We start from the raw sequence: 27,605 nt of genomic DNA, 5'->3' as shown, positions 1-27,605 counted from the left end.
GAAAGTCGGAGTATAAATGAAGCCATTAACAATAACAATAGAAATACAGGCATCTAGTTTGCAACTGTGTTCACGGAGTTGTTAGTTTTCTGCATGGTTTTCTCCCAAGTGAAAAGCACTCACAGACACACACACACACACACACACCTGGCTCTGGCACACGACTCCCGCACAAAGACAGGCAGACACGGCAGGTGCAACACTGTTTTCAGGCTTCTTTGGGTAGGAAGCCTGGCTTCAGCCTGGGGAGCGGCGAGGGGCCGAGGCCAGGCGCAGGTGTGCTGCTCACCCCCCAACCTGCCCGCTGGCTACGGGGTCTTCCAGAGAATATGCTGGGGGGCGCGGAAGGGGGGAGCGTGGCGTGCCCGCTGCAACTCAAGATGCTCCCGAGCACGGTAAGCAGAAGATGCCCGCCCGGTGACAGGGAAGGGAGGAGAGACCCCGCTCGCCAGCTGCCGCCGGACGCGGTGACTTCGGGCCCCGGGCTTTCTAGCAGGGCGCCGTCAGTCCGGCCTGCAGCCTCGGTACCCCGCAGCCCAGGACGGCGGCGGGAAGGGTCGCCTGTGGGCAGCCCCCCCCCCCCCCCGCCGGCGGGACGGGCGCCCTGCAACCGGGCTGTCCCGTCCGGTCCCGCGCTCTGTCGGGAGTTAGCCAAGCGCACCTGCAGCCCCACGGGGCGGTGACTCCCGGGCAGCGCCTTCCGCCCGCGGCCCAGCCGGGTTCGCCGCCCCCTTTCCGCACGCCGACGCCGGCCGCCCTCCCCTTCCTCCCGCCCCGCCCCGCCCCGCCCCCGGACTACAACTCCCAGCGAGCAGCAGCGGCGCGGCCCTGGGCTCGGCGGAGGCTCTCCGGCGGCCACCCGGAGCGCGGAGGCGTCCAGGGCGCCCGGGGCCCAGCGTGCAGGAGCCGGCCGCGGCGCCGGATGCAGCGACGCCCCGCCGGACCGCCCCGTCTAGTCGCCGGCACCGCTGGCCCGAGCCCGAGGAGGGGCCGCCGCTGGCCATGGCCCGCACGCCGCCGCTGCTGCTGCTGCTGCTGCTGCTGCTGGTGCTGTGCGCGGCGTCCGGCGGGCGGCCCGACGGGCTGCGGCTGCCCCTGCGCGGGGGCGGCGGGGGTCGCGGGGCTGCGGCGCAGGAGGGCCGGGCGCGGCGGGCGGCGGGGGCGGAGGGCCCTGTGGAGCAGGGCCGCCCGCGGAGCAGCTTCGTGGGCATGATCGACAACTTGCGGGGCAAGTCCGGCCAAGGCTACTACGTGGAGATGACGGTGGGCAGCCCGCCCCAGAAGGTGAGCCCGGACCCCCGGCCCCGCCGTCAGCCGCTCGTCTGGGGCCCCCTCCAGGCAGCAGGCCTCCCGGCCCGAGAAGCCCTTGCCCGGCACCCGGCGGCGGCCGGCCTCCCGGAGCCCGTGGCTTCCTGCTCTGCCCCTGCGGAGGCGCGGGGAGGGGGGTGGGCGGCCGCGCTCGGCGATCTCCGGGGGCGTTTTGTCCCGCTGGCTGGCCGCTTCCCCCTCCCCCACCCCTCGGAGTGATGCTAGCAGGGGCAGCTCTAGTGTGTGGGGAGGGGGCTTTTGGCCGGGCTCGCCAGCCGCAACTCTGCCCTGGAGACACCCCCCCCCCCCCATCACTGGCCTTCCCGCCTTGCCCCTTCTCCCCATTCAGGCTGGCCTGTGACTGGGGCGCGGGAGGGAGGGAGGGAGGGGGCGTGCGGGGACGGAGCGCCTGGCTCATCGTCGGCTGGTTCCAGGAAGGCCCCCGCCGGCCTCCTCCTCCTCCTCTCCTCCTCCTCCTCAGCTGTGCCCACCCCCCACCACCCCCCGTGCCTGGCAGGCAGAGTCACCGGCCGCACATGCTGCCGCTGGCAGGGGAATTAAAGGTCCCTTATGTAAAGTGTGCGCGCAGGCGTGAGAGAGCGCGCGCATCAGGTGCTACAGGGCACGCTTGCACGTGAATAAGGGCCCCTGTGCATGCGAGCAGAATTATAGGGTCGTGTACAGGAGTGTTTGGTAAATGATGTTGTGGTCAAGGGCAGCGGAGAACTGACTTCCCGCTCCTGCACATGAAGCCTGCTGGGTCACTTCGGGCCAGTCACAATTCTCTCAGGACTCCCTCAGCCCAGGGGGAGGCAGGCAATGGCAAATCACCTCCCAGCTTCTCTTGCCTTGAAAACCCCACCGCAGGTGTTGGCAAGGTTCAGATTAGAATTATTGTTATTATGAATATAATAGAGCTGCCTCTCTATCTAGAGTTTCCGTTACAGCCACCTAGGCCAAGGGCAAGGGAACTCTTCTCCCCTCAAGCCAGAGGGAAGAAAGAGAGGCAAAGGTTCCCAATCACAGACAAAAGTCTTACTCAGAATAAAAGCAGAGTTTATTTCTAAGCCAGCACAGATCCCACCTAAAATGAGAGCTGCACTGAACTGGTAGAAAGGTCCAGGGTTTCAAGAGGGTCTCTTTAGAGATTTACATCAAAAGCAGAGTCACATACATTGCAAAAGATTTAGGGGTTGCAACAAATTATCCCATCGTCAAACATTTGGTGCAAGTTCCCAAGCAGTGCATCTCTAACCCAAGTGAATGTGAGAACAGTTATCTATTGCATCCTGGCTTCTCCGGCTATCACCGTGTTTATGGTACTTCTTGTAACAACAGTAAAGGTCATACCAAGTTCCTGAGAGGCCAGGAAAAATCGAGGACGGGGTCAAGTTTAGGACATTCCAGGTTGTTTATGGCTATCTCTGCATAAGCGAGAAAGTGGGGTCATTATCTCTCCAATATCTAACAGTAAATTAGCCCCTATGGGATGGGGGGGGCTCCTTGTCTGGGTAATTAACTAAGAAATGTAGTTAGCCTAACCTAAGAGCAGAGGGAGAGATCTATATAAGTAATGCTACTATATTGATATCCCTATATTGTATTTCTTTAAAGCATAATTTCCAGTTCTTCAAGCGTCGCTCACAAAATCCCCTTTTTTAATTGTGCGCCTGAAGGAACCTGAGGGGGCACACTAACACTGGAACCAGGGTTCAGTGTTGCGAAGCCGCTTGACGAGGGAGTAGAGACAATCTTAGGACCCCACTGTGGAAGGCTACTGGGGAGACGGCTAGAAGATTGTTAAGTATTCTACAGTAATGTTTTTCTACAGCACTACCATATATTTGTAAAGAAATAGTGGGGACAGGGGCGACAGGCAGGAGCTAAGTAGGGTGCAATCCAATAACTGTGAAACGGGGAGTTCAGAAGGGGTTAGGGAGCATATACATAAGGGGCAGCTAAGAAACTGGATCAAAACACACAAAGTAAAAAAAACAAAAAAACTTTAAGAGTATTAATGCAGTTCTGCAAACACCTCAGCCTCGTTGGTGGTCCTTTTCCAGCGATGTCTTCAACCAGGAGAGTTCCGTGGGCTGTTGGATTCGAACACAAAATATAGTTCAGTGTCACAGGACACCGGGTCCCTCGGAAAGGGAAGAACCCGGATCTCTATGCCTCTACTGAAGACTGAAGACTGTATCAGGAAAATACTCCAACAGGTAGTTTAGATGTGTTCGTTTTCCGGCAAGGTTAGGGCTGCGTCAGTTTCGTCCTCTTCAGCTTCAGGTGCCGGAGGGGGTGTTTCACAGTGGGCTGGCTTTCTGCGGAAAAGCATGCGCCAAATCAGATCCTGCAATTCAGCCGACCAGGATGTCCTCGTCACGAGCCGCTGTTTCTCTAGCTTCCACAAGCAAGGTGCGTCAGCGTGTTTCAGGCGAGTGTGATGGACCCAGGTCTTTACCCTCCGACTTTCACTGAAGCTTGAGTGGCAAGGGAAGGGGACTTGAAAAGGGGCCCTTTCACACCAGAATGAGAGGCTCCTTCTTGTAGCCTTTGATGTAGACCCAGTCTCCCGGCACGAAAGGATGCAGCGGGGCAGTCAGTCCTTCTGGTCGGATTTCGTTCAGGTCACGGTGCAGCTGTGGAGGGGCTGAAGGGCAGCTAGGCAAGAAATATATTCGACAGTTAAAGCATCACTCCACCCTGGCTTCGTCCAGCCAGGATGGAGTCGGGATATAGAGGTGGTGGGGTCTCCCATACAGGACGGTTGGAGGAAACGTTTGTCCGTTGGCAGATAACACACAGTTTTTTTGTAATTGCTTCTGCCTGTGCTCTGACTTTGGCATTCCAATAAAATATAGATCAAACCAATTTCATCAGACCCTGACACCCAATGTGGGTGCCTGTCCGTGGAGAGAGTTCTTCAAGATCTGAAATACCACCAGCCCTTCAGGCACAAAAGATTTTTTTTCCTTTGCTCTGTTTTCCCCACCATCAACGTCCTCCCTGGAGTGTGTAGTCCATTCCCTTCTGCGCAATTTGTTTTCTTTTGTGTGTATATTGGGTCTAGAGTCCTGTACTGCTGGGATGAGGGGCTCCTGTTATGGCAGCATGTTCTGGTGGTTCCCATACCTCTTGTGCCCAGGCTGCCCTTTCTAAATACTCCTCATCCCTTTCCTCCATTTCACTCCCAAAAGTTTCCTTTCTAGAGTCTTTGTAACCTTCTTCAAATGAGGGCTTTTGCAACAGCTTCCTTTAGTAGTGTGTAGTAAACCTGCTTTCCCCTGCTGCACAGCTTTTGCGGCGGTGTCTGCCCCTTCTGTTACCCCGGTGCCAGGATGGAGTCCCCTGCTGCATGTCCCTTGGTTAACACAATTGCAAGTTCGCTTAGGAGTCTGTCTATGGCACACTCCAGGAAGGCCCAGCACAAGCTGGTGGGCATGTTTGATTTTTTTGATCCTTTAGAGGTTAGGTAAAAAAAGCCCTTTGTTTCCCAAAGAGTTCCCCAAACGACATGTACAACCCCAAAGGCATATCTGGAGTTCTGTAAGTATATATTTGCCCGCTGGCCTGTTGCCAGGGACCAGCTTCGCATTACAGCCATGAGTTCACAGCCTGTGCAGGAGAATATGTAGGGGGCCCAGTGTTCCTGGCTTCTATGACTGAGGTTCTGGGTGACGACTGCAAAACCAGAAAACCGCTTCCCCTCCACCATATAGCTGCTCCCCATCTGTCAACTAAAAAATTCTACCTCTGGGTTTTCTAATGGCTGATCCTGTAAGTCTGTATCGGGTCAAGCAGTCATGTCTATGGGTTTCAATGCAATCATGCAGAAGAGGACTCTCATCAGGCAGAAAGCGTAGCTGGGTTTTAACCTGGTGGAGACTGGCGCGACTTTACCCCTGGGCTGTCAATTAGGGATGGCCTGGTATTTTGCCATACGTTGCTGAGTTAACCAGTGGGCCCCTTTTCGTTCCAATACGGCTAAAACTGCATGGGGAACATAGACAGTCAGGTCCCCCCCCCCAGCGTAAATTTCAAAGCATCCTCTACTAATAGACAAGCAGCAGCTACAGCTCGCGTGGAAGCCACGGCGGGCACATCCCTTTGAAGGCTACACAAATCAAGTTGTTTTGATAAGTATGCTACAGGTCTCTGAGTGTCAAGCAAAACTCCTGGGTCAGGCCTCCCTTTGCTATTCCCTTCTGTTCATGCAGGAACAGAAAAAATTCCCTTCTCGATGGAGTCAGGGAGGCCCAGCGCGGGCACTGATAAGAGCCTGCTTTACTGCCTGAAAAGCGTTAATCTTAAAGTGTTTCCCATTCTATTTTTCGCGAGTTCAGGCCCCCGCAGCATCTCATACAGAGGTTTTGTTAAGGGTAGCATAGTCTGGGATCCAGTTTCTGGTGTAACCTGCAATTCCCTAAAGAACTTCCTTAAATCCTTCCTGAAGTCTCGGGTTGCTTTATTTTGGTTATCGCATCTTTCCTAGATGCTGCCGGGCCTCTCTCCCACTTTTTTAATTGATAACCAAGATAGAGCACCCGATTCCCCTGAGAGTGATTTGGGCTTTTTTGCCTGCGTAGACCCGGAACCCCTCCTGTGCCAAAAAATTAAGGAGAGAAATAGTGTATGCGTGCATGTAAGGGCATCCAGCTGCAGAAAGGAGAAGATCATCAACATACTGGAGAAGGTTGAAGCCCCTCCGGGGGATCCCAAACCTCGAAGCCTGTGTTCAAGAGCAGACCCAAAAAGAGTGGGGCTAATTCTTGGAAAACCCTGAGGCAAGCTGGTCCAACGGATTTGTGTTTCACGACCCATCCGGGTCAAGACCACTCAAAAGCAAAAAATATCTCTACAAGCAGGATCTAGAGGCACAGAAAATGCATCCTTCAAATCCAAGGCAAGTAAAATATGCATGATCAGCGGGAATTAAGGTAGAGCAAAGTGTAAGGATTTTTTTTTTTGGGACGACTTGGATGGAGATCCACCGTAATTTGGTTGATGCTCGCGGAGGTCATATGGACCATGCTTGAAAAGTGCCGTCCTTCTTTGGGACTCCAATCGATTGGAGTGTTAAAGGGAGAGGCGCACTCCTCCAAAATGCCATTCTTAAGCAGGAGGCGATCAATCACCGGCTGTAGTCTAATCCGCACATGTTGTGTGCAATGGGATACTGTCGAGGGAGACGGACCGGGAGAGAGGTCGCGCCTTGTTGATCCAGCACAACCTGGTCCCTCAGAGGGAAAGTTCCCGGCACATACCCGGGTCAGGGCGAGTGCTTCCCTGCGCTCTGAGCGCCGGAAGGAAGTGCCAGTAGTGGGACTGTCTGCCAGTCCCTCAGCTGCCCTAATAATTCTAGCTAACTTCTCAATTTCAGCTTGAGTTTCCGCCGTTGCCGCCGCAAGCGCCGCTTCCCTGGCTCTCCTGTCCTCCAGCTCTCGGGCGGCTACTAGTTGGAGTGCTTCCCCCTGCCCCCCTTGGTCGCCCAAAGGGGGTGCTGGGGCCAGATTCTGAGCCTGATCCTGAGCTCGGGTAGGCGGCGGAGTGGGAATCAACGGGACATACGGGCGAGGAATGGGAGGGTACAGTCTCCATCCGGGGAGAGGAGGCAAGATCGGAGCCGAGCAGCGGAAGGGGAGTGGCCAGTCCCTTGGCGCTGCCGGGGCGGCGGTCTGTAAAACCACCAGGGATGAGCCATCAGGAATGGTGAGAAGTTGCCGGGGCACAAGCTGATTTCCATAAAAGGTGGCTTTCGAAAGCTGCCCCTTGCTGGGAAGCGTTCCGAGGTCATAAGGGACCTGGTAAGAGAGATTGAATGGTGGCGAGATCCAGGAGGTCCCCTCCGAAGGCCACCGGGCACCTCCGTCCAAATAAAAGAGAGGCCATTCCTTCACTCCACCATTCAATCAGTTTCTCCCTCTTTCCTCAAATCTTGCATTTGAGAAGTTTCCAATTATGCAAAATAGCAGGCAAGGAGCTGGAGTCCCTCAGACTGAGGGGCCCCCCTTCTCATCCTTTTCGCAGTTTGCTAGGCCAAACCATGACTTAGGGAATCAGAGGAGAAGGGGGGTTTCCACACAGTTCTTTTAATCAGCCTCTGTTACAGAGTAATCCAGTAGGTACCAATTAACTTTAACCCGTCTGTAAAACAAATCCAGCACGGGACCTCAGTGATCGTCTGGGCTTTTGGCTATCTTAAAGGTGGCCTAGGGGTACCCTACAACACAAAACAAGGCGTAAAAGCTTTTATTCCAAGACCAGACAGAAAACAAAACAAACACAGATCTCTCACTGCACCTGGCTTCTGTCGATCCCGGAGGAGGTGTTCTTGCAGAAGAAAAAACTGGAGCGCTTGTCCCGAAGAAAAAAGGGAAGGGGGGAAAAAATAGGAAGCCGGCGGCAGCCCTCCTGAAATCAGCTGGCTGTTCGGATCCAGTACAGCACAAAGGCAAAAGACACCCAGGCCTAGGACCTGATAGAGCCCTGAGCCAAAATTTCAGGCAGAGGGGCGCGCTCCCACCCAGGCCAGGAAAGGGGCAGGAGCCAGAGGGCTGTATTTAAATCCGAGTCATGGCACCAATTTTTGTTGGCAAAGGTTCTAGATTAGAATCTATTGTTATTATGGAATATAATAGAGGCTGCCTCTCTATCTAGAGTTTCCGTTACAGCCACCCAGGGCCAAGGGTGGAACCTCTTCTCCCCTCAAGCCAGAGGGAAGAAAGAGAGGCAAGAGTTCCCAATCACAGACAAAAGTCTTACTCAGAATAAAAGCAGAGTTTATTTCTAAGCTTTCAGCACAGATCCCACCTAAAATGAGAGCTGCCCCGAACTGAGTGAAAGGTCCAGGGTTTTAAAGCGGTCTCCTTTAGGGTACATCAAGCAAGAGTCACATACATTGCAAAAGATTTAGGGTTGCAAACAAATTCATCCCACGCCAAACATTTTGGTGCAAGTTCCCGAAGCAGTGCATCTCTAACCCAAGTGAATGTAGAGAACAGTTATCTATTGCATCCTGGCTTCTCCGGCTATCACCGTGTTTATGGTACTTCTTGTAACAACAGTAAGGTCATCAAGTTCCTGAGAGGCCAGGAAAACGAGGACGGGGTGTTCAGACATTCAGGTTGTTTATGGCTATCTCTGCATAGCGGAAAGGGTTATCTTCCAATATCTAACAGTAAATTAGCCCTATGGGATGGGGGGGCTCCTTGTCTGGGTAATTAACTAAGGAATGTAGTTAGCCTAACCTAAGAGCAGAGGGAGAGATCTATATAAGTAATGCTACTATATTGATATCCTTATATTGTATTTCTTTAAAGCATAATTTCCAGTTCTTCAGCGTCGCTCACACAGGGGTGTCAGACTCCTGTGTTATGAGGGCCAGGTGTGGCATCAATGTGACTTGGCAGGGCTGTGCCTGGGTGTGTGTGTGTGTGTGTGTGTGTGTGTGTGTGTGTGTGTGTGTGTGTGTCGCACTCAAGGGGCCAGATCGGGCCCCTGGGCCATTTGTTTGACACCCCTGCCCTACAGCAGCAATTTGACAAGGCTTTCCATGCACGTACAAACTCAGTAACACAAACCTTCCCCAGCTCACTGCCAGACGAAGCCACTGCTGTTGTGCTTCCGAAAGATGTTCAGGGTGGAGGAATTCCATCAAGCGCGCAGCAGAGGGGAGGGCTGCTCCTGAGCTTCTTGGGGATGTGGCAGGGCTCATGAGTTCCATGCGCGGCACGCCAGCTGCAGGCTGCTTCCTACCTAGCGAGGCCCCTGGGCCCCCCAGCCTGGCCTTTCTGCCTCTTGCCCTGTCTCAGGCAGAGAAGGTGCTGCACCCGTGCTGCACCCTTAGCTGCTGAGCCTCAGACCATCCCCACACGGGCCCCCTGAAGGCAATTGATGCGCGGGGGGGGGGGGGGGGGTTTGATTTTCCCAGTCGTCTTGTGCTGGTCTTGGGGGCGGGCTCCCCAACCCTCTCCAGCAAGGCTGACTCCCACCCAGGTGGCAGGAGTGGCTGAGCACGTGCTGCTGGGGTGGGGTCCCACTCTGGGCTCCTCCGTGGAAGGCAGGAGGACTTTCAAATCCCCCCTCCCCGCCCAGAGTGCTGAGGCAGGGGCTGGCAGTCACTGCGTGGCTCTGCTGATTCTGTCCCTGGGGAAGGTGTCGGGTCGGGCCTCGTGTTTGTCTTCTCACCAGGCTGGTGACAAACTCAGAATGCAGGAATGCCCGGCTGCAGCCCACTCCTTCACACACCTACTCACAAGGACGCATGTTTGCGTGGGGCTGAAGTGTGGTGTTAGGAGAGGCAGCTGCGCAGGGGCAGAGCGAGCACGCGGTCCCCATCCCTGGCAGCATCTCTGCCTAAGAAGGACCGGGCAGGAGGGGATGGGAGGGCCTGCCAGTCTGAGCAGGCAAGACTCTCTGTGATGGGCCAGGGGTCTGACTCAGCAGAGGGCACCTTCCAGCAAGTATGGGCGGGGACGGGGGAGGTTTCAGGGCCGTTCCCGGGGGCGGGGAGGGCGGCGGGAGGCCATTGGCTTGTGCTGCTTCACTCAAATGTGTGGAAGTCTCACAGAGCCCTGTTTCCTGTTTGGCACCTGGGGCGTGCCCCCCGCCCCATCTGTACAAAAGCCCAGCAGGAAGGAGCTTTTCAGCAAGTGTCCGGCCCCCTCCCGAGTCCTGCTGTGATGTTCTGCTGTGATGTTCTGGTTAGTCCAAAAGCATTCTGTCTATTCCAGGGGATCGAAAGACACTGTCCTGGGGTCAGACTAAGGCTGGCTGAGACCCCTGGCAGGGCACTCCAAGGCCCACCCAGACAGCTGCCCACTGGCCAGGGCTGCAGCAGGTGCAGAGGAGAGGGGGCCATGGTGCGTGGGGCAGGGTGTGATATGGAGCCACACTCTTTCCCCAGCACCTGCATCTCAGGGCCTTCCTCTCTTTGACAGTGTTGCTGATTGGCAGCTGACCCCAGTTTGCCTGTTGTTTGCTGCTGTTGGAACAAGGCAGTTCTGGCGCAGAGCTGAAGGAGCTGGGCTCTTTTGGGCCGGAGTCTGTTTCCTAGGGCAGGGCCTTGCATGCCCCCCCCCCCCCCCCCATAGAACAGCCTGCCGGCTTGGCTTGGCTTGGCTTGGCTTGCAAGCAGATGGGCAGGAGACGACTGAAAGAGGGAATGAATGACTCTTGCCGGAGCAAGAGAGTCGGGGGCACCGGGACATGCTGCTGCTGCTGCTACTGGGATTCACATCCTCTGGAGGTCTTACATTTTTGAACTGGTTCCCCCTCTTTCAGAGCTTTCCCCTCCCTGTGCATGCATAGGGCTGATTCTCACATGCACGTGTGTAATCTACAGCGGTTCTAAGAACTCTCTTATGGCCTGAAGTTTGCCCAGCAACTTAGTGCGGAGTGAGTGGCCCTGAGTTCCACTCAGTTATTATTATTATTATTATTATGCTGAAAATTAAGAACATAAGAACATAAGAACAAGCCAGCTGGATCAGACCAAAGTCCATCTAGTCCAGCTCTCTGCTACTCGCAGTGGCCCACCAGGTGCCTTTGGGAGCTCACATGTAGGATGTGAACGCCAATGGCAGCTTCTCCTGCAGGTTTAATTGCTCCCGATCCTGCCCTGGTCTGTTAAGGCATTTGCAATCTCAGATCAAGGAGGATCAAGATTGGTGCAGCCATAAATCGACTTCTCCTCCATAAATCTGTCCAAGCCTCCTTTTAAAGAAGCTATTGTCCAGTGTTAGTGGCCATCACCACCTCCCTGTGTGGCAGCATATTCCAGAAACACCAATCACACATTCGCGTGAAGAAGTGTTTCCTTTATTGATTAGTCCTAATTCTTCCCCAGCATTTCTCATAATGAATGCCCCCCTGGTTCCTAGTATTGTTTCAGAGAAAGAGAGAGAAAATTTCTCTCTGTCAAGCATTTTTTCTACCCCATGCATAATTTTTTGTAGACTTCAATCCTATCCCCCTCAGACGTCTCCTCTCCAAACTAAAAGAGTCCCAAACGCTGCAGCCTCTCCAAGGTGCTCCAGTCCCTCAATCAATCCTTGTTGCCCCTTCTCTGCACTTTTTCTATCTCCTCAATATCCTTTTTTGAGATGCGGGCAACCAGAACTGGACACAGTACTCCAAGAATGCTTGGTCAGTGCACCACTGCTTTATTATAAGGGCATGACAATCTTTTGCAGTTTTATTCTCAATTCCTTTCCTAATTATCCCCAGCATAGAGTTTGCCTTTTCACAGCTGCCATGCATTGAGTTGACATTCCCATGGAACTATCAACTAAGACGCCTAAATCCCTTTCCTGGTCTGTGACTGATAGCACTGACCCCTGTAGCGTGTATTTGAAGTTTGGATTTTTTGCCCCTATGTGCATCACTTTACATTTTGCTACATTGAACTGCATTTGCCATTTCTGAGCCCACTCACCTAATTTATCAAGGTCCGCTTGGAGCTCTTCGCAATCCTTCGTGGTTCTCACCACCCTACATAATTTGGTATCATCTGCAAACTTGGCCACCACGCTACCCACCCCTACTTCCAGGTCATTTATGAATAGGTTAAAGAGCACTGGTCCCAAAACGGATCCTTGGGGGACACCACTCCCGACATCTCTCCATTGTGAGAACTTTCCATTTACACCCACTCTTTGTTTCCTGTTTCTCAACCAGTTTTTAATCCATAGGAGGACTTCCCCTCTTATTCCTTCATTGCTGAGTTTTCTCAACAGTCTCTGGTGAGGAACTTTGTCAAAAGCCTTTTGGAAATCCAAGTAGACAATGTCCACCGGTTCACCCCTGTCCACATGCCTGTTTACACCCTCAAAGAACTCTAGTAAGTTTGTAAGACAGGATTTGCCTCTGCAAAAGCCATGCTGACTCTTTCTCAGCAGGTCTTGCTTTTCTACATGTTTTATAATTTTATCTTTAATGATAGATTCTACTAATTTACCAGGAACAGATGTCAAACTGACTGGCCTGTAATTTCCCGGGTCCCCCCTAGATCCTTTCTTAAAGATTGGTGTGACATTGGCCATCTTCCAGTCTTCAGGGATGGAGCCTGATTTCAGGGATAAGTTGCGTATTAAAGTGAGAAGATCAGCAATTTCATGCTTGAGCTCTTTAAGAACTCTTGGATGAATGCAATCTGGGCCAGGGGATTTGGTAGCATTTAGTTTATCAATGGCTGCCAGAACTTCTTCCTTGTCTACCACTATCTTCGCTAGTTCACCAGTTACGCCTCCTAAGAAGCTTGGTTCAGGTGCAGGAATGTTCCTCACCTCCTCTTGGGTGAAGACAGATGCAAAGAATTCATTCAGCTTCTCTGCAATCTCCCTGCCATCTTTTAGCACACCCTTTGTTCCTTTGTCATCTAACTTTGTCATCTAACGGTACTATCGGCATCTACCGCTTCCCTTGCTGGCTTCCTGCTTTTGATGTACTTGAAGAACTGTTTGTTGCTGGTCTTGATGTTCATGGCCATGCGTTCCTCATAATCCTTTTTTGCCTCCCTTACAGCTAACTTGCTTCTCTTTTGCCACCATTTGTGTTCCCTCTCATATTCTTCATCAGCCAAACTGGACTTCCATTTTCTAAAAGACATTTTCTTTTTTCTGATAATTTCCTCAACCTCTCTTGTTAACCATGGTGGCTTTCTTTTGGACTGGGTGCTGCCTTTTCTAACCTGCGGAACACATTCCAGCTGAGCTTTTATTACTGTGTTTTTAAATAACCTCCAAGCATCCTGGACAGTTTTGACTCTCTTGATTTTCCCTTTCAGCTTCCTGCGCACTGTCCCCCTCATCTTTGAGAAATTTCCCTTTCTGAAGGCGAATGTAACTACATTAGTAGTTGCCACTTGTTTGCATGCAGAGATACTGAATTACTAGCGGAATAGGGACAGTCGGAACTTACACCCAGGTGTTAAAAACTGAGCACCCCTGCCTGCACACTTGTATGCTCACAACTGTAAAGAGCCGCCAGTAGACCAAAGGTTCCTCCGGGAGTGAGGTTTGGGGAAGTGAAGAGTTTTTGCAGCAGTCCTGAAGTCCCCTCTGACTTGAGACTGTGCCACAGTGGCCCCCGGAGCTGGTGTCCCCCCCCCCCCCCCCGCTTCCTGCAGCATTTTCCGCTTCCTTGGAGGCCGGCTGAAGGGCAGTGGAGAAGTGAGCCCTGGGGCAGCAGAGCTTGCAGCAGCCTCGTTCTCCTGAGCCATTGCAGCTGGCAGTCCGCAGAGACGTGCCAAGCAGAGCTCTTCATAGACACTGCAAAAAGCATGGAAATGTTTGCAGCCACTTGCCAGACTTGCTGTCTTTGTGTACCGAGGGAGCCTTCGCTTGCCTGGTCAACCTGAGATTCTGTGTAGTTCAGAAGCTTGTGCATTCCTCATGCTAATTGGCATTAAGCCCATAAAAGACCTGGCGTTGCCAAACCTTTGCTGACTTGTCTTGCTTGTCCACCTGGAGACTTAGAGGAAAAACCCGGACGGCGGGGGTGGGTGGGTGGGTGGGATATTTGAATAAATAAATAAGGGGTGTTGCTGCCTGTGTTATCCCAAACAGGGTGAAACAATTGTGCTGATTTCCCAGTTCCACAGAATTTCTTGTGTTTACGCAAACTTTTCCTCTCTTCTCCTCCCACCCCCCTCCCTTCGGCAGTTGAATATTCTGGTGGACACGGGGAGCAGTAACTTTGCCGTGGGTGCAGCCCCACACCCCTTCTTGAAGCGGTACTATCGGCACCAGCTGTGAGTATGCAGTGGGGTGGGGTGGGGTGGGGTGAGGGAGAGGTGGACGTGCAGAGTCAGGACAGCTCTGCTCCTTCAAGGCAGCTGCCCACTCCCCCATCTCTCCTAGGCCTCCCTCAGTGAGGTGAGAGTCCAGTGTTTGCCTTCTGCATTTGTCTGGCACTGAATGTGGGAAGGTGTTGAGCTGTGAGGGGAGGGGAGGGGATGCAGTCCGGCCCTTCAGCTGCACAGCACCCACGGAGGATGGCTGCGTGAGCCAGGCTTGGCAGAGGCAGCCAGAAGCTGGGAGGGGGGAGCTTGACCTGCAGTGTTGTGCCTCTGTGGATTCACCCCAAGATCAGGCCTGTGCTGATTCTGGCCTGCAGAGGAATCCTCCACAAACATTTCAGCTAATTGGTTCTGGTGGGCTTTCCAGGCTGTGTGGCCGTGGTCTGGTAGATCTTGTTCCTAATGTTTCACCTGCATCTCTGGTGGGCATCTTCAGAGGTGTCTCACAGAGGGAAGTGTGCTACACGCTGTGTCCAGTGAGAAAGGAACATTTAGCTAACATCAGCCTCTGTTCCTGGCCAGACTCATGACAGACTGAGAAGGCTTTCAGCATGTAACCCATAACAGAAACCACCAACCCACTGAAACTGCACAAAACGACCCAGCGTCAGATGCACAGTCAACCAGATTCAGAGGCCCCAGGAAGCCCCCTTGGCCCGGTGCTCTCCTGGGCCAAAAGGTTTCCCTTTGTCTTTTGCAGCTCCAGTACCTTCCGGGACCTGCGGAAGGGGGTCTATGTGCCATACACTCAAGGGAAGTGGGAAGGAGAACTCGGCACTGACCTGGTCACCATTCCACATGGCCCGAATGTCACGGTCCGGGCGAACATCGCTGCCATCACAGAGTCAGACAAGTTTTTCATCAACGGCTCCAACTGGGAAGGGATCCTGGGCTTGGCGTATGCGGAGATTGCCCGGGTGAGTCTGCCGTCAAGTCACCGCAGCTGCGGGACTGCGGGGGTGGTGTGCCTGCCCTGCTGACCCTGCGTCCCTGGTTTCTCTCCTCCCCAGCCAGATGACACGCTGGAGCCCTTCTTTGACTCGCTGGTGAAGCAGACGCGGGTGCCCAATGTCTTCTCCCTGCAACTGTGTGGGGCTGGTTTCCCACCCAATAACTCCGAGGCCCTGGCCACTGTGGGGGGCAGCATGGTGAGTTTTGAGGGAGCAGCAGGGACCCAGGCTGCATCCACCTGACCACAGCCATTGGTTGGAGTCCTTGCTTTGAGCTGCTAGAACTGAGCTGTGCTTAAAGATGTAACATTTCCAAAAAAAAAATTAAAATCATGGGGAAATCGTGTGTGTGGGGCCTCACCCCTCCAGAAAAACTGGGACATTCCAGGAAAAATATTTATTTTTCATTTATTTCTCCTTTTGTTATACTTATTTTTTTCCTTTACTAATTAAACAGCATAAAAAACACCTCTTATAATTTAGCATATGAACTAGTACTACTTAGCATATTCATGAAATTAAATAATATGGACATCTTCGTTTCCCAAAAGCAAATTGTGAGAGTATCCAGTCTCTGAGAAAGAGATGCAAAGTGCTCCAGCCTCTCTACAATTCTGTGAACACAAAAAAAGGGCTACCATGTCCCCATTGAGTGAGCACAGCCAGATGCCAACTGTTTTAAGTTTATTTAGCACTTAGTTTATGGAGCACCTTCCTTATGAGGAAAGGCTGCAGCGTTTGGGACTCTTTAGTTTGGAGAGGAGACGTCTGAGGGGGGATATGATTGAAGTCTATAAAATTATGCATGGGGTAGAAAATGTTGACAGAGAGAAATTTTTCTCTCTTTCTCACAATACTAGAACCAGGGGGCATTCATTGAAAATGTTGGGGGGAAGAATTAGAACTAATAAAAGGAAACACTTCTTCACGCAACGTGTGATTGGTGTTTGGAATATGCTGCCACAGGAGGTGGTGATGGCCACTAACCTGGATAGCTTTAAAAGGGGCTTGGACAGATTTATGGAGGAGAAGTCAATTTATGGCTACCAATCTTGATCCTCTTTGATCTGAGATTGCAAATGCCTTAACAGTCCAGGTGCTCGGGAGCAACAGCCGCAGAAGGCCATTGCTTTCACATCCTACATGTGAACTCCCAAAGGCACCTGGTGGGCCACTGCGAGTAGCAGAGAGCTGGACTAGATGGACTCTGGTCTGATCCAGCTGGCTTGTTCTTATGTTCTTATTTTGGCAGAGGAGGAGGAGGAGGAGGAGGAGGAGGAGGAAGGTGTATCTGGAGCATGAGGAGCTTTTGATCCACACAGAGGCCACCTGGGGAAAGTTGGGCTTGTCAGTCTGGGGATCCAGGGGGGGTGGGTAACCTGTGCTTCCCTCTGGATCTTGGCTATCAGCTGCCCTCTCTCCCCTTTCCTGCAGATCATTGGGGGGATCGATACCTCTCTCTATACGGGCAGCCTCTGGTACACACCGGTGCGGAAGGAATGGTACTATGAAGTGGTCATCGTGAAGATGGAGATCAATGGGCAGGACCTCCGCCTGGACTGCAAGGAGGTGAGGAGAGGGCTGGAGGCCAAAGGAAGCCCCATCTGGACAGTGGGTTGAATTCAGCCTTCCAGTGTGCCTGTCTGGCGCAGTGCTGGCTTAGAGAGCAGGGTGTGCGTGTATGTTGTGTGTTTGCACACACCCCAAGCAGCTGGGCCGGAGCCTGAGGCTGACCACTGTGCCTTTTTCTCACAGTATAACTACGACAAGAGCATCGTGGACAGCGGAACCACCAACCTTCGGCTGCCCAAGAAGGTCTTTGAGGCAGCCGTGAAATCCATCAAGACTGCCTCTGCGGTGAGAGAGATGCGAGGGGGCGGGGGGGGGGCTTCCCTGCCTTCATTGGACTCTCCCCTCTGGCAGCCCCCCTCTGGGAAGGAGCCAGGCAAGGCTGGAATTCTGCCCCTTCCTCCCCCCGACTCTGGAGTCAGTGGCATTGAGTCTCTCTGGCACCTCTGAGGTTTGGCCAAACATGGCAGGAGGGGGGAGGGTGGGCATGGTAAGCAATCCCACCTGCTGATGTCATGGCTTGAAGTCCTGCCTTGAAGAGTCATCTGAGACCTACTTCATCAGTGTTGACTTGGGTGGGGACAAGAGAAGCAGCCCCCCTCCCTAGCAAAGCTGAGCTCCTCACCCCAGCTCCTCTGTCTGTGCCGGAGGCTGAAGCGGGGGCCCCAAGCCCTTGTGCCCCTTGAAGCCGAGCTGCCCCCCTGGCTCTGGCACTGATGCCCATCTCCTGCCCTCCCTCCTCCTCCTCCTCCTCAGACAGAGAAGTTTCCTGACGGCTTCTGGCTGGGGGAGCAGCTGGTCTGCTGGCAAATGGGCACTACCCCGTGGCATATCTTCCCAGTTATCTCCCTGTACCTGAAGGGCGAGACCACCAACCAGTCCTTCCGGATCAGCATTCTGCCCCAGGTGGGTGCCTGGGGGTCCATCGGGCGGGGGGGGGAGGGCGGGCGGGGGGGGCAGGGGAGCTGGTAGCAGGGGCCCCCTGTCAGGCGGCCACTGCAAAGAGGCTCCCTTGTCGGGTGCTGGCTCTGGAGTCTGGCATGTCTGCAGTTGAGCAGGGAGAGGCATCTGCTCGAGTGAGCCCAGAGACCCAGCTGCCTCTTTGCTCCAGGCAAAGGCAGCATTCTCAGCGGTTTTAAAAAGCAGCCAGTGAAATTGCCCTGGCTGAGATGGCCCCCACCTCCTGCGATCTCAGGGGCAGGGTGGCCCCAGTGAGCACCTGGACGAGAGACCGCCAAGGACCTCCAGGGCGCCATGCAGAGGCAGGCAACCGATCCATCCCTTTTGCCCAGGGGCCGCCATGAGCATGTTTTGCTACTTGACGGCACTGGACTCCCAGGCACACAGACCCAGATGGGGACGCAAACGGCCGGCTGAGCCGAGGGCTCCTCTGGTTCGCGGGCTGCTTCTCATTAAAGCTTTCTTCCCCGCCCCCCCCCCCCTTTGTGGCTGCTCCGCCCCTTCTCGGCACAGCCCTGCCTGCACGCAGAATGGCCCAGGAGAGCAAGAATCTGTGGGGTGCAGCAGAGCCCGGCCTGCCTCTCTGTGCTCTGTGCTGGGACTCTGCAGGGGACCCCAGACCACTCACCCTGCCCTCAGCCAGATCTGCCCTGCTGGATGGTTCTGAACTGAGCAGGCCCCCCAGAGCTGTGGCGGCGGGGGGGGGGGGGGGAGAAAAAGATGTGGCAGACCAATTTAGATCAGGGAGGCTGATGTGCAGATGGGCCTCCTGTGCCCAGGTCCCAGGGGAGAAGCAAAGGTGGCTCTGGGCCCCTGCTGCGCTGCGTCACTCTCCAGGCCTGCGGGCAGAGAGCCTCTTCCTTCCAGAGTGCCTGACCCAGCCGCTCTCCCTCTTCCCTCTGTGCCCCCCAGCAATACCTGCGGCCGGTGGAGGACGTGGCCACCTCTCAGGACGAATGCTACAAGTTTGCCATCTCAAGAAGTTCCTTCCCACGGGCACCGCTTCCATGGAGTGCGAAGTTGGCTCATGGAGGGCTTCTACTGCCATCTTGGATCGCGTGCCTCTCGGGCGAGGCGAAATGTCGGCTTTGCCGTCAGCTCCTGCCATGGTGAGTCAGTTGCTCGAGCGGCAGCTGTTGCCCTGATGAAGAGAGGGGTCCGTGGCCTCCCCTGGATCAGCCAGGGACTCTCAGAGGGGGCCCCTGGATCACTCCCCCTCTGCCAGGGCGGGGCTGCAGTACTGGCGGGCGAGGGCATGCCAGCGGGTCAGGAGTCCCTTTTCCTTCTTGGCTTACCAACCCCTCAGCAGTCGGCAGCGGGGGAGGCCTGTGGGGCTGGCCGGGGCCCTGGCTCCTGTGTCGGGGGAGGGGGGCTGCAGCCTTCTAGGCCTCTGCCCTGACTCGCCTCTCTATCTCTGGCCTCAGTTCATGATGAGTTCCGGACAGCCACCGTGGATGGGCCCTTCCTGCACCCCAACATCGAGGACTGCGGCTACAACATTCCCCAGACGGACGAGTCCACGCTGATGACCATCGCCTACGTCATGGCCGCGATCTGCGCCCTCTTCATGCTGCCGCTCTGCCTCATGGTCTCACAGTGGCGCTGCCTGCGCTGCTTGCGCCGCAGCCACGACGACTTTGCGGACGACATCTCCTTGCTCAAGTGAGCGGTGCCCACGCCAGCCTGTGGAGGCAGAGAGGTGGGCTGCGTGGAGAGCAAGAGACTCCCCCCCTCAGCTGGAGGGGCCTTGGTCTCTGTGGAAGGGGGACGGTGCAACGCCCAGCCAAAGCAGGGCCTGGCACACAGCTAGCCGACCAGGCCCCCCAGTTCCACAAGAAAGGCGTCCTTCCCCCCCACCAGGGAGGGAGCGGCCACAGACAAAGACACTGTTCTCCTGCCCTGCTGGAAAAAAGCGCCATAGTGGGCCAGAGGCTGGCTTCGCTGGCCCGGGGAGTGTGTGCGGGGGGCGTCTTGTCTGCTTGCTTTATCCTCCTCCCCCGGTGGGTGCTGCTCTGGCTTCACGTGGGCTCGTGCCACAAAGGGCTTTCTGCAAAGAGCTGTGTTGCTTCTGTGGGCCCCGCAGGGGTCGCTGTGGGTTTTGTGTGCGTGTGTATTTATAAAAGGGCAAGCGTAGAGGCCATTCCCCACTTTGGGGGCTGGGCTGGGCTGGGCTGGGCTGGGCTGGGCTGGGCACTGCTGGCATGCCCGGGGAGGGGAGGAGCCACTTCTCTCCAAGGAAGGCAGAGCTCAAGGTCCTGGAGTTTGCTTTGTGGGGCTAAGGCAGCGCCCACCTTCCCCCACCCCTCTCACTGGTGGTGAGCTGGCCAAGGCAGGAAGGCCTGTGAGTCTCGCGGAGGGGTGTGTGTGGGGGGCTTGAGGACCATCTTGATCACAGCTTTTACAGGCAGGTAGGTCAGCCCGTGGGGACGCTCCCTTCCAGGCTGCTTGGGGCTGCCGGTGCTTGCAGGAGCCGCTGCTTCCGGTCATTCTGTGGGTGTCTGCATGGAGCTCTTCATCTGGCAGACCATTAGAGCCGGTTCTAGCCTCCTGGCCAGCTCTGCTGTGAAAGGAAGAGGGCAGCTAGCCCCACTCTGCCCTGGGCTTCGGGCTTTGCACTTCAGGGGCTCCACTGGGCTTAGCCTCCACTTTCCAATTTTTCTGGCCCAGAGGAGCTTTGCTGGTGCCATCTCTGTGCAGCTTATGGCTGGAGGGAAACTGTAATCGGTTCTCAGCCTGCAGATGAGTGGATGGACCCCCCCCCGCCCCGCCCCCCCCCCCCCACACACACACTGCCTCTCCCAGTCTTTAGAGGCTGCCAGCTGCCTCAGGCGAAGGCCAGGACTGCCCCTAGCACCTCCAGGGAGCCCTTTGGCCTCAGTGGAAAGGCTGCTGGCTCAGGCTGTTCCCTCCCTCCCTACACCCACCCACCCCACAAGGAACAGGCCCAGCTGCTCAAGCCGGCTGGCAACAGCTAGCATGGTCCAGGCTGCTGTTGAGCGTAGTGTGCCATCTCTCTGGTGGCAGGGGCTGGCCACAGCACATCAAAGAATGGAAGGGTGTCTGCAGGGCTAATGGAACCTAGCAAAGCTCTTTGAGGAGTCGGGGGCCAGGTGCTCCTGCCTCTGTCTGGGGATGAGCGCTCGGGGCCAGTTCTTTTGCAGCCAGCCAGCCAGCCACAACAGCACCGGTGACCACGTAGAAGTCAACCAAAGCACCCAAGGCGGCAGGGAGGCTGCTTAGTCACACTGTCCCACATACCTCCTCCCCCCTCCCCAGGTAGTGGAGGGAGGGTCTGCCTAAACAGAATGCACAAGCTGGATTTTGGCAAGCATAGCCCGGCCCCCAAGTGCCCCCACCCTTGCTCAGAGGCTGTGGTCCTTGGGCCATTTCCCCTGAGCTGCTCTCTTGCCGTGTTCCCTGTACAAGATGCTGTAAATATTTGCAACATTAGCCTTTCGCTGCCCGGGTGGTTTCCATCTTAAGCGAGGGATGAGGAGCCAGACAATCTTTTTAGGATTTTTTAAAAAATAACTGCCTGGTTTTCAATATTATGTTCTTCAGCCTGGAATGGCCGCCAAGCGGATGTGGGCGGGGGCAGGGGATGGGATAGGAGCCCGGGATGCACTTTACGGGTTGGGTGCTGGATGAGGTTCTCTCCCATCCTGTCCCTGGTGACCTGGATGGGTTGCTCCTCAGGAGAAAAGCTGCTGCGGCTGCTGCTGCCTTTAGCACACCTCAGCCCTTTCAGAACGTAACGTGTGTTTACAGTTAGGGCCCGCCCTTCTTTCGCCCGACTCCAGCAGTCTGTCTTGATTTTCTCAATCTGGTTACTCCTTCAGTAGGACCTGCACTTCAGGCGTTGCCTCTCAGGCTTTGAAGAGGCGGCAGCAGCCCTTGACTGAAAATCACGACTGTCATGGCAGGGCGGTGGCCCTCCAGCCGGGGCCTTCTGCCACCCTGACCCAGGTCCAGCATCCCAGGCTGCCGGGCAACTCTGGCAACGAAAGATGAACCAACAGAAGCTGGGCTGTTTGGCCTTCTGAAGCAGTTCATGTCGTTGCAAAGGGGACGCTGGGGGTCCTCCCTGCCTGTATTTTTAGGAGAAACGTTTGCAGATTGCAGGACTTGAGCAAAGCTGTTCATGATAGGACATTTTGGAAATCATTCATTCAACTTGACAGCACTTAACACACTCACAGAGGTACTTTGGCCAAAGAAGGCTGAGAGCTGGACAGCATGAGGAGCAGCTCTGAGCTGCAGATTTTTGTGTACAAAAGCAGCAGGCCACAATTCTGTGCACAACTGAGAGAGGCAACGGCTTGACAAGCCTACAAGATATTTTCAAAAAATCTAGAGTGGAGGCCCTGATTGGAAAGTTGGAAAAATGGGACTTTGAAGGGTCACGCAAGGAGGAGACCAAACCCCAGACTCTGCCCCTGCAGCTGGTGAAAGATGCCCCAGCCAGAGCCTCCCGTGCCTGGGTCCGCTGCTTCCGGGGCTCCCACAGAGGGGGTGGGGACATCAGCTCACTCACCAGCTGCAGCTTGTGAAGGACTACTTGCCAAGGTGGTCTTAAGGGGGGAGGGGGACGCAGCTTTTCTCCCAATAGGCTGGTCTGGCTTGGAGATGAAAGAGTGACCCGGCAGGGACCAGTGGAGCCACCCAAGCCAGTGCTCTGTGACTGGCCTCCTTCCCCGTGCATGTCTGTGCGAGTCATGGAAGTTTAGCCCAGTAAAAATGTGTTGCCTGGAGGGAGAGAGAGGAGCTTCTTGGCTACCTCATTTCTGGTAGGGCAGGGACACCAGTGCTCATCGGGGTGCGTGTGGGGAAGGGCAAGCGAGAGCAGCTCTGACGGCCCGAGGAAACTAGAGCCAGTGAGACGAGGCACAGAACGGCACTTCTGCATAATATACACACTTTAATTATGAACTAGTATGTATACAGACTTTCTATACACACATTCCCTATAGAATAAAAATGTACATGTGTATACATGGCTGTATAAATATAGAGTTGTACAAATCCTCGCAGCCCCTCCTGGGCACAGAGCACCACCACCGTCCTGTGTCCACTAGTGGTCATTTCATGGTCGGGCAGAAGGGACAGGCGTCGTTTGCATTTGTCTGGGCCCAGAATTTAATGCACTGAAAGAAGAAAAGTATTCCTTTAAAATAAAACTCCCACGTTCCCCCTCTCCAGTGGGGCTCACAGCAACTTGTGTAGTCATAACAGTGGCTTCAGGGAAATCCAGAGAAGTGCAATCCAGCACGCTGACTTGTGCTGAAGAATCAACAAAGAGGGGGGGGGGTCCCTGCTCCCCAGACATTTTGCAAGGTCAGGGCTTCTGTCTTTGGGGAGACAGTTTCATGAACAGGAGTAGATGCCAAGAAAGGCCAAATCATTTTCACTGCCCCTAGAAAAGAGACACGGACACTCGAAAGGGGGGGGGGGCGCGGTGTGTCTCCCTCTTGCTTCGGCCCCTTGTTGCCAGTGGAGGTGGCTTCCAAGAAAAACACCACCATAAAAGCACCAGAACTCACCGCTATGCAAACAAAATAGGCCAGCAACATAAAATATCCAAGAGAGAGAGCAGACCATTAAAAAAGCCTAGATGAACAGCAGGCATTTTGGCTGGTGCCAGGCAGGCATTCCACAACAGACAATGGTGCCCGGCCCCCTCACCTCATCTCTGGTTTGGGGCATAAGGGAAGAGCCAGCCGCTCCATTTCCTTCAATCCCAGCTGCCTCCACCCAAGCCTGGCCACGAAGGACCCGCGTGCAGCTCTCTTCCCTGCCCAGCAGGGCTTCCTGGGTTTTCCTGTCCCTGTCCCTGCCAGTGCCCGAGAGCCCTCCAGCAGCTGGACATGCAGACAGGGCTTGAGCACGAGCCAAGGGACCTACTCTCCCTGAGGGTACTCACCTCCTTATGCAGCACGTGGGCACAGGCCATGGGGTGGAGGTCACTGGGCTGAACCAGCTTCTGGCACATCAGACACAGTTTGCAGGCCATGGGAGCCTGGGCAGCAGGAAGAGGATTGTGAGAGCGGCAGTGAGGAAGCCACCACCCACTCACCGGAGACGCTTGTGCCCAGAATCCTCTGAGAGTTCCACTCACCTGTGGGGGCGTCCCAGCATAGGACACCTGTGCAGGCGGCAGAAACACAGGGCCACTTATCTGAGGCAGAGGAGCAGGGAACATGGAGGAGCGGATTCGACCAAGTGGCTGCGGCAGAGAAGAAGAAGAAGAGTTTGGATTTATATCCCCTCTTTCTTTCTTATAAGAAGACTCAAAAGGGCTGACAACCTCCTTCCCCCCACAAATACCCTGGGAGGTGGGTGGGGCTGAGAGATCTCTGAAGAACTGTGACTAGCCCAAGGTCACCCAGCTGGCGTGTGTTGGAGTGCACAGGCTAATCTACTTCACCAAATAAGCTTCCACAGATCAAGTGGCAGTGGGGAATCAAACCCGGTTTTCCAGATTAGAGGGCACCTGCTCTTAACTACTATACAATGCTGACAAGGGGGTGGGGTGGGGGTTAGACCCCCCCACCCCAGGCATTTCAACCTTCTCAAAGCTCCACAAGATCCCACCCCCACCCTTGGGCACCAACAGCTAGGCACCCCCATCCTTACCTGGGCACCGACGGCTGTCCCAACGGGCCCCCTTTCTTGCTGCTCAGCCAGCTTGGCTGCCACCAGCTGGCTCAGCTCTTCCATGGTGAGCCCTGCCAGGGTGCGACGAGCTGCCTTGATCTGCTGCAAGATGGCAGTCAGCTGGGCCCTGCAGACAGAACCAGCCCGGCAGGAGGCCGGTCAGCAGGGCTGGCAGCGAGGCTCACCCCTCCTCCCAAAGAGGCCGGCCGGCCAGCCCCCTTCCCCAGGGGCCTGCAGGAGTCTGTGCGGGAGAGCGGCTTCTGCCCCCTCCCCTCTTCAGCTGCTGGGCCCAGAGCCCCAACCCAGGCCAGAATGGCTTCCTTGGGCATTCAGGGCAAGATGCAGTTGCTACCACAGCCCTTCCAGCAAGCGGGGGCAGGGGGTCTTCCCGCAAGGAGAGGCAGCTGGCGTTCCAGGGCAGACTCCGCACGCCCCCACCCCACCCAAAAAACCACCTCAGCACACGAGGCAGAGGGCCAGCTGCGCTGTCCTCCCCGAGGCAGAGAAGAAGCACCGGGCCCCCCATCCCCAGCCCAGCCAAGGGACCACTCACTTATTACACTGAGGAAACCGGGTCAACAGTTTCTCCAGGATCTTGTCCAGCTTGTCCACGGGTGGGGGTCTGTGGAACTCTGCAGCAGCTTTGGCCCCACCCAGGCCCGGTGGCGGAGGGAGCGAGGCTGTGAGTGTTGCGCGGGGGCCGCCCAGAGAGGAGAGGCCGGGGCTGTTCCGGCCCTGAGAGGCAGGCAGGGGGGGAGACGGCTGGCTGGGCCTGGAGATGGAGGGGGTCAGGAGGGGGAAGGAAAGCACGGGGGGGTCTGCACTGGGCATGACCAGGGGCAGGGGCACGGGGCCCATGGGGAAGGGCAGCCGAGGGGCCAGCGAGGGATTGGGCGGGAAGGTGGGCAGCAGGAAGTCTGTCTGGGGGAGAAGGAACAGAAGAAGCTGGTCAGCTGATTGGCTACACACTCACCCCCCCCCCATGCCCCTCTCAAACAGGGCCCCCCAGGAACAGCAGAACAGCTCCAGGAATTCCTCCCTGGCTGGGGAAGTAGGAGCTCATCCCTCCCCTCTGGAATGGAGGGTGGGCGGAGACTCACCTCCAGTGGGGGGGGTGGCAGGGGCGGGGTGGGGATCTGGGGAAGGCTGCTCAGCTTGGCCCCGCTCCGCACGAGCTGGATGTGGTCATTGAACTGGTCCTGAGACAAAGATACAAACATAAATGAAATAAATAATAAAAGGAGGGGAGGGGGCCCGGGGGGGGGGGCGCGTCAGGGGGCCACTCACCCGCACACTCTCCTTGGTCATCCGGGTCTTCTTCAGCCGCTTCCCCCACTCCTGCCGTGCCTGGAGGGTCTCCCGTGTGGCCGGGGCTGATCTGCTCAGGCAAATACTCCCTTCAGTGAGCTGCTGAGCCCAGGAAGGCAGCGAGACCCTCCCCGAGCTGTGTGAGGAGGGGGTTCAGCCCGGGACAAAGGTGGGAACCCAGCAGGGTGGTGCCAGGAGGGCAGGCAAGGCAGGCCAGGGGCTCCTGCTCAGAGGAAGCAACTCACAAAGGAAAACTCTCCCTGTTGGGCCAGCCCCACAGCCAGAGTCAGAAGCCCAGAAAAGGAGCGATTGTCTTTCCCACTGAAAGATTAAAGTGTGGTCAGTTGAAATAGTGTGCTTCCGCATTAGAAAACAGTCCTGAATTAATATGAGAATTATCGTTCATTTCTAAGCGATGCCTTTGCCAAAATCATTATCCTGTGCATATTTAAACATGGCTCAGTGGGCGGGGGGAGCAGGACCTTCGGGCTGCCTGGCCGACTGACTAAGCAGAAGGTGGCAGCAGCAGTGAGGTTTGGCTGGCAGGGGGAGCAGGGAGCACACAGGTGGTTGCAGGTGGCCGAATTTGCCCACGGACAGCCTCACGCAGCGGCAGAGCCAAGCACAGTCTCATGCCCAGCCTCTTAACGGGAAGGAGGAATGGCAAAAGGCAAACAGGAGGGACCGGCGGGGGGGAGGGGGCATGGAGGGATGACACTAGGTTGGCACTAGGACCCAAGCGATGCATTCTACAGCAAAGAAGGTCCAGCATGTGGCAGATGAATGGCAGAACCGTGCCTTAATCTTTCAGTGGAAAAGAGTACAGACCATTCCAGGGGTGGAACCGTGGATGCCCCTGGTTGAGCAGGGAGAGGCCAGCCATGGCAGGAGGCCCTCCTAAAGCCAAGGGAGCCCATCGGGTGACCTGGGGATTCTACGCATAGGATGAGCTGAGGAGAGGCTGGCTGGCTGGCGAAAAGAGGAGCGCGACCAGGGCCCGCCTCCCCCCTCCTGGCAACAAGCCCCCAGCCCCGCTCTCACTTGAGGTAGGTGAGGTGCAGCTCCGCTTCCTTCTCAGCCTCCTCCAGCTTCAGGACCAGCAGCTCCTTGCGGCTCTCCAGAGACAAGATCTAGCGGGCAGAGACCCCGGCTGCTCAGCACACAGAAGCCCCCGGCCACCACTCAGGTCCCAGCCCTCCTTGGCCACGCAGCCCCCTGGGGCAGCAGGAAGGGGCGGGCCTACCTCTGCTTTCCACGCCCGCTCTGTCTCCTCCAGGATGGACTGGCTGATTTCGTGGTGCTGGTCCTTCAGCTTGTCCAGCTCCGTCTCCCAGACCTCCCTGCAAAGAGCACCCACAGCTCTGCTTTAGGAGGCACCACGGTGAGACAGGACATAATCTGCCCCATTCAGAGAAGGGGGGGCGAGGGGGGGGAGTGAGGCACAGATTTGCCACATCTGCAAGCCACCAGAACACCTGGGGGGAGCTCCCGCTTGAGACACCCTCTGCCAGCAGAAGAGACCAGAGCGGAGGACAGAGGGGTGCTGCAGAAGCTGACGTTACAGTCCCAGCCCCACTAATGCAGCCAGAGGAGCGCTCCGTAATGGAGGGAACGGGGAGCCAAACGTGGGCCACAGCACAGGAGCCCCAGCAGCAGAGCCGTACTTCTCCTCGGACTGCTCAGCAATGAGGGAAACGATCTTGTTCTCCTTCTCCTCTTGTTCTTTCAGCAACCTGCACACAGGAAGTGGGCGGGGACAGGCCAAGTTCATGCCTCTCAATCATCACCTTTACAGCCCCGCCTACCCTCAGAACCCCGCGTGGCTGCCCCTCAGGCAGCAGGCTGGGAACCATGCAGGCCAGCAGAACCTGACAGGACAAGTGGCACGTGGCGGCTTAGCCACTGTCAAAAACAGCGGGTCCAGCAGGACTTCCTGGGCACCACTGCTGAGGACCGGAAGGTCTCAAGGGCACCTGACGACCAAGGAGGCCTCTCAGCACAAGCCAACGGCCACAAGCCCCAGCTTCTGCCACCCTGGCCTTCACGCCAACCCCCCT

At 55.8% G+C, this 27,605-nt stretch overlaps 2 protein-coding genes across 4 annotated transcripts in view; one reads left to right on the top strand and one right to left on the bottom strand.

Moving 5' to 3' along the window:
* The first annotated feature begins 797 nt into the window (after positions 1-797).
* BACE1 (beta-secretase 1) lies at positions 798-22,578 on the top strand. Its single transcript, XM_048513383.1, has 10 exons — positions 798-1,284; positions 13,971-14,059; positions 14,808-15,024; positions 15,118-15,255; positions 16,492-16,626; positions 16,813-16,914; positions 17,383-17,532; positions 18,499-18,568; positions 18,600-18,695; positions 19,011-22,578. Exons 1-10 carry the CDS (start codon positions 1,003-1,005, stop codon positions 19,250-19,252), a joined length of 1,521 nt encoding a protein of 506 aa, XP_048369340.1. The 5' UTR covers positions 798-1,002; the 3' UTR covers positions 19,253-22,578.
* The window catches only part of RNF214 (ring finger protein 214), a 12,286-nt gene continuing 7,165 nt past the window's right edge, over positions 22,485-27,605 (bottom strand). For all 3 annotated transcript variants that reach the window (XM_048513378.1, XM_048513379.1, XM_048513380.1), the window contains exons 7-16: positions 27,213-27,281; positions 26,792-26,888; positions 26,590-26,678; positions 25,528-25,618; positions 25,341-25,439; positions 24,794-25,161; positions 24,220-24,367; positions 23,702-23,809; positions 23,507-23,602; positions 22,485-22,730 (exon numbers count right to left, since the gene is read on the bottom strand). In XM_048513378.1, the coding sequence (XP_048369335.1) occupies positions 22,665-22,730; positions 23,507-23,602; positions 23,702-23,809; positions 24,220-24,367; positions 24,794-25,161; positions 25,341-25,439; positions 25,528-25,618; positions 26,590-26,678; positions 26,792-26,888; positions 27,213-27,281 (1,231 nt within the window). In that variant the 3' untranslated portion in view covers positions 22,485-22,664. The remainder of the gene's footprint in view (positions 22,731-23,506; positions 23,603-23,701; positions 23,810-24,219; positions 24,368-24,793; positions 25,162-25,340; positions 25,440-25,527; positions 25,619-26,589; positions 26,679-26,791; positions 26,889-27,212; positions 27,282-27,605) is intronic.

The sequence above is a fragment of the Sphaerodactylus townsendi genome, linkage group LG12 (assembly GCF_021028975.2).
Source record: "Sphaerodactylus townsendi isolate TG3544 linkage group LG12, MPM_Stown_v2.3, whole genome shotgun sequence".
In the NCBI taxonomy this organism is placed as follows: Eukaryota; Metazoa; Chordata; class Lepidosauria; order Squamata; family Sphaerodactylidae; genus Sphaerodactylus; species Sphaerodactylus townsendi.
This window is presented reverse-complemented; position numbering and strand designations above follow the sequence as displayed.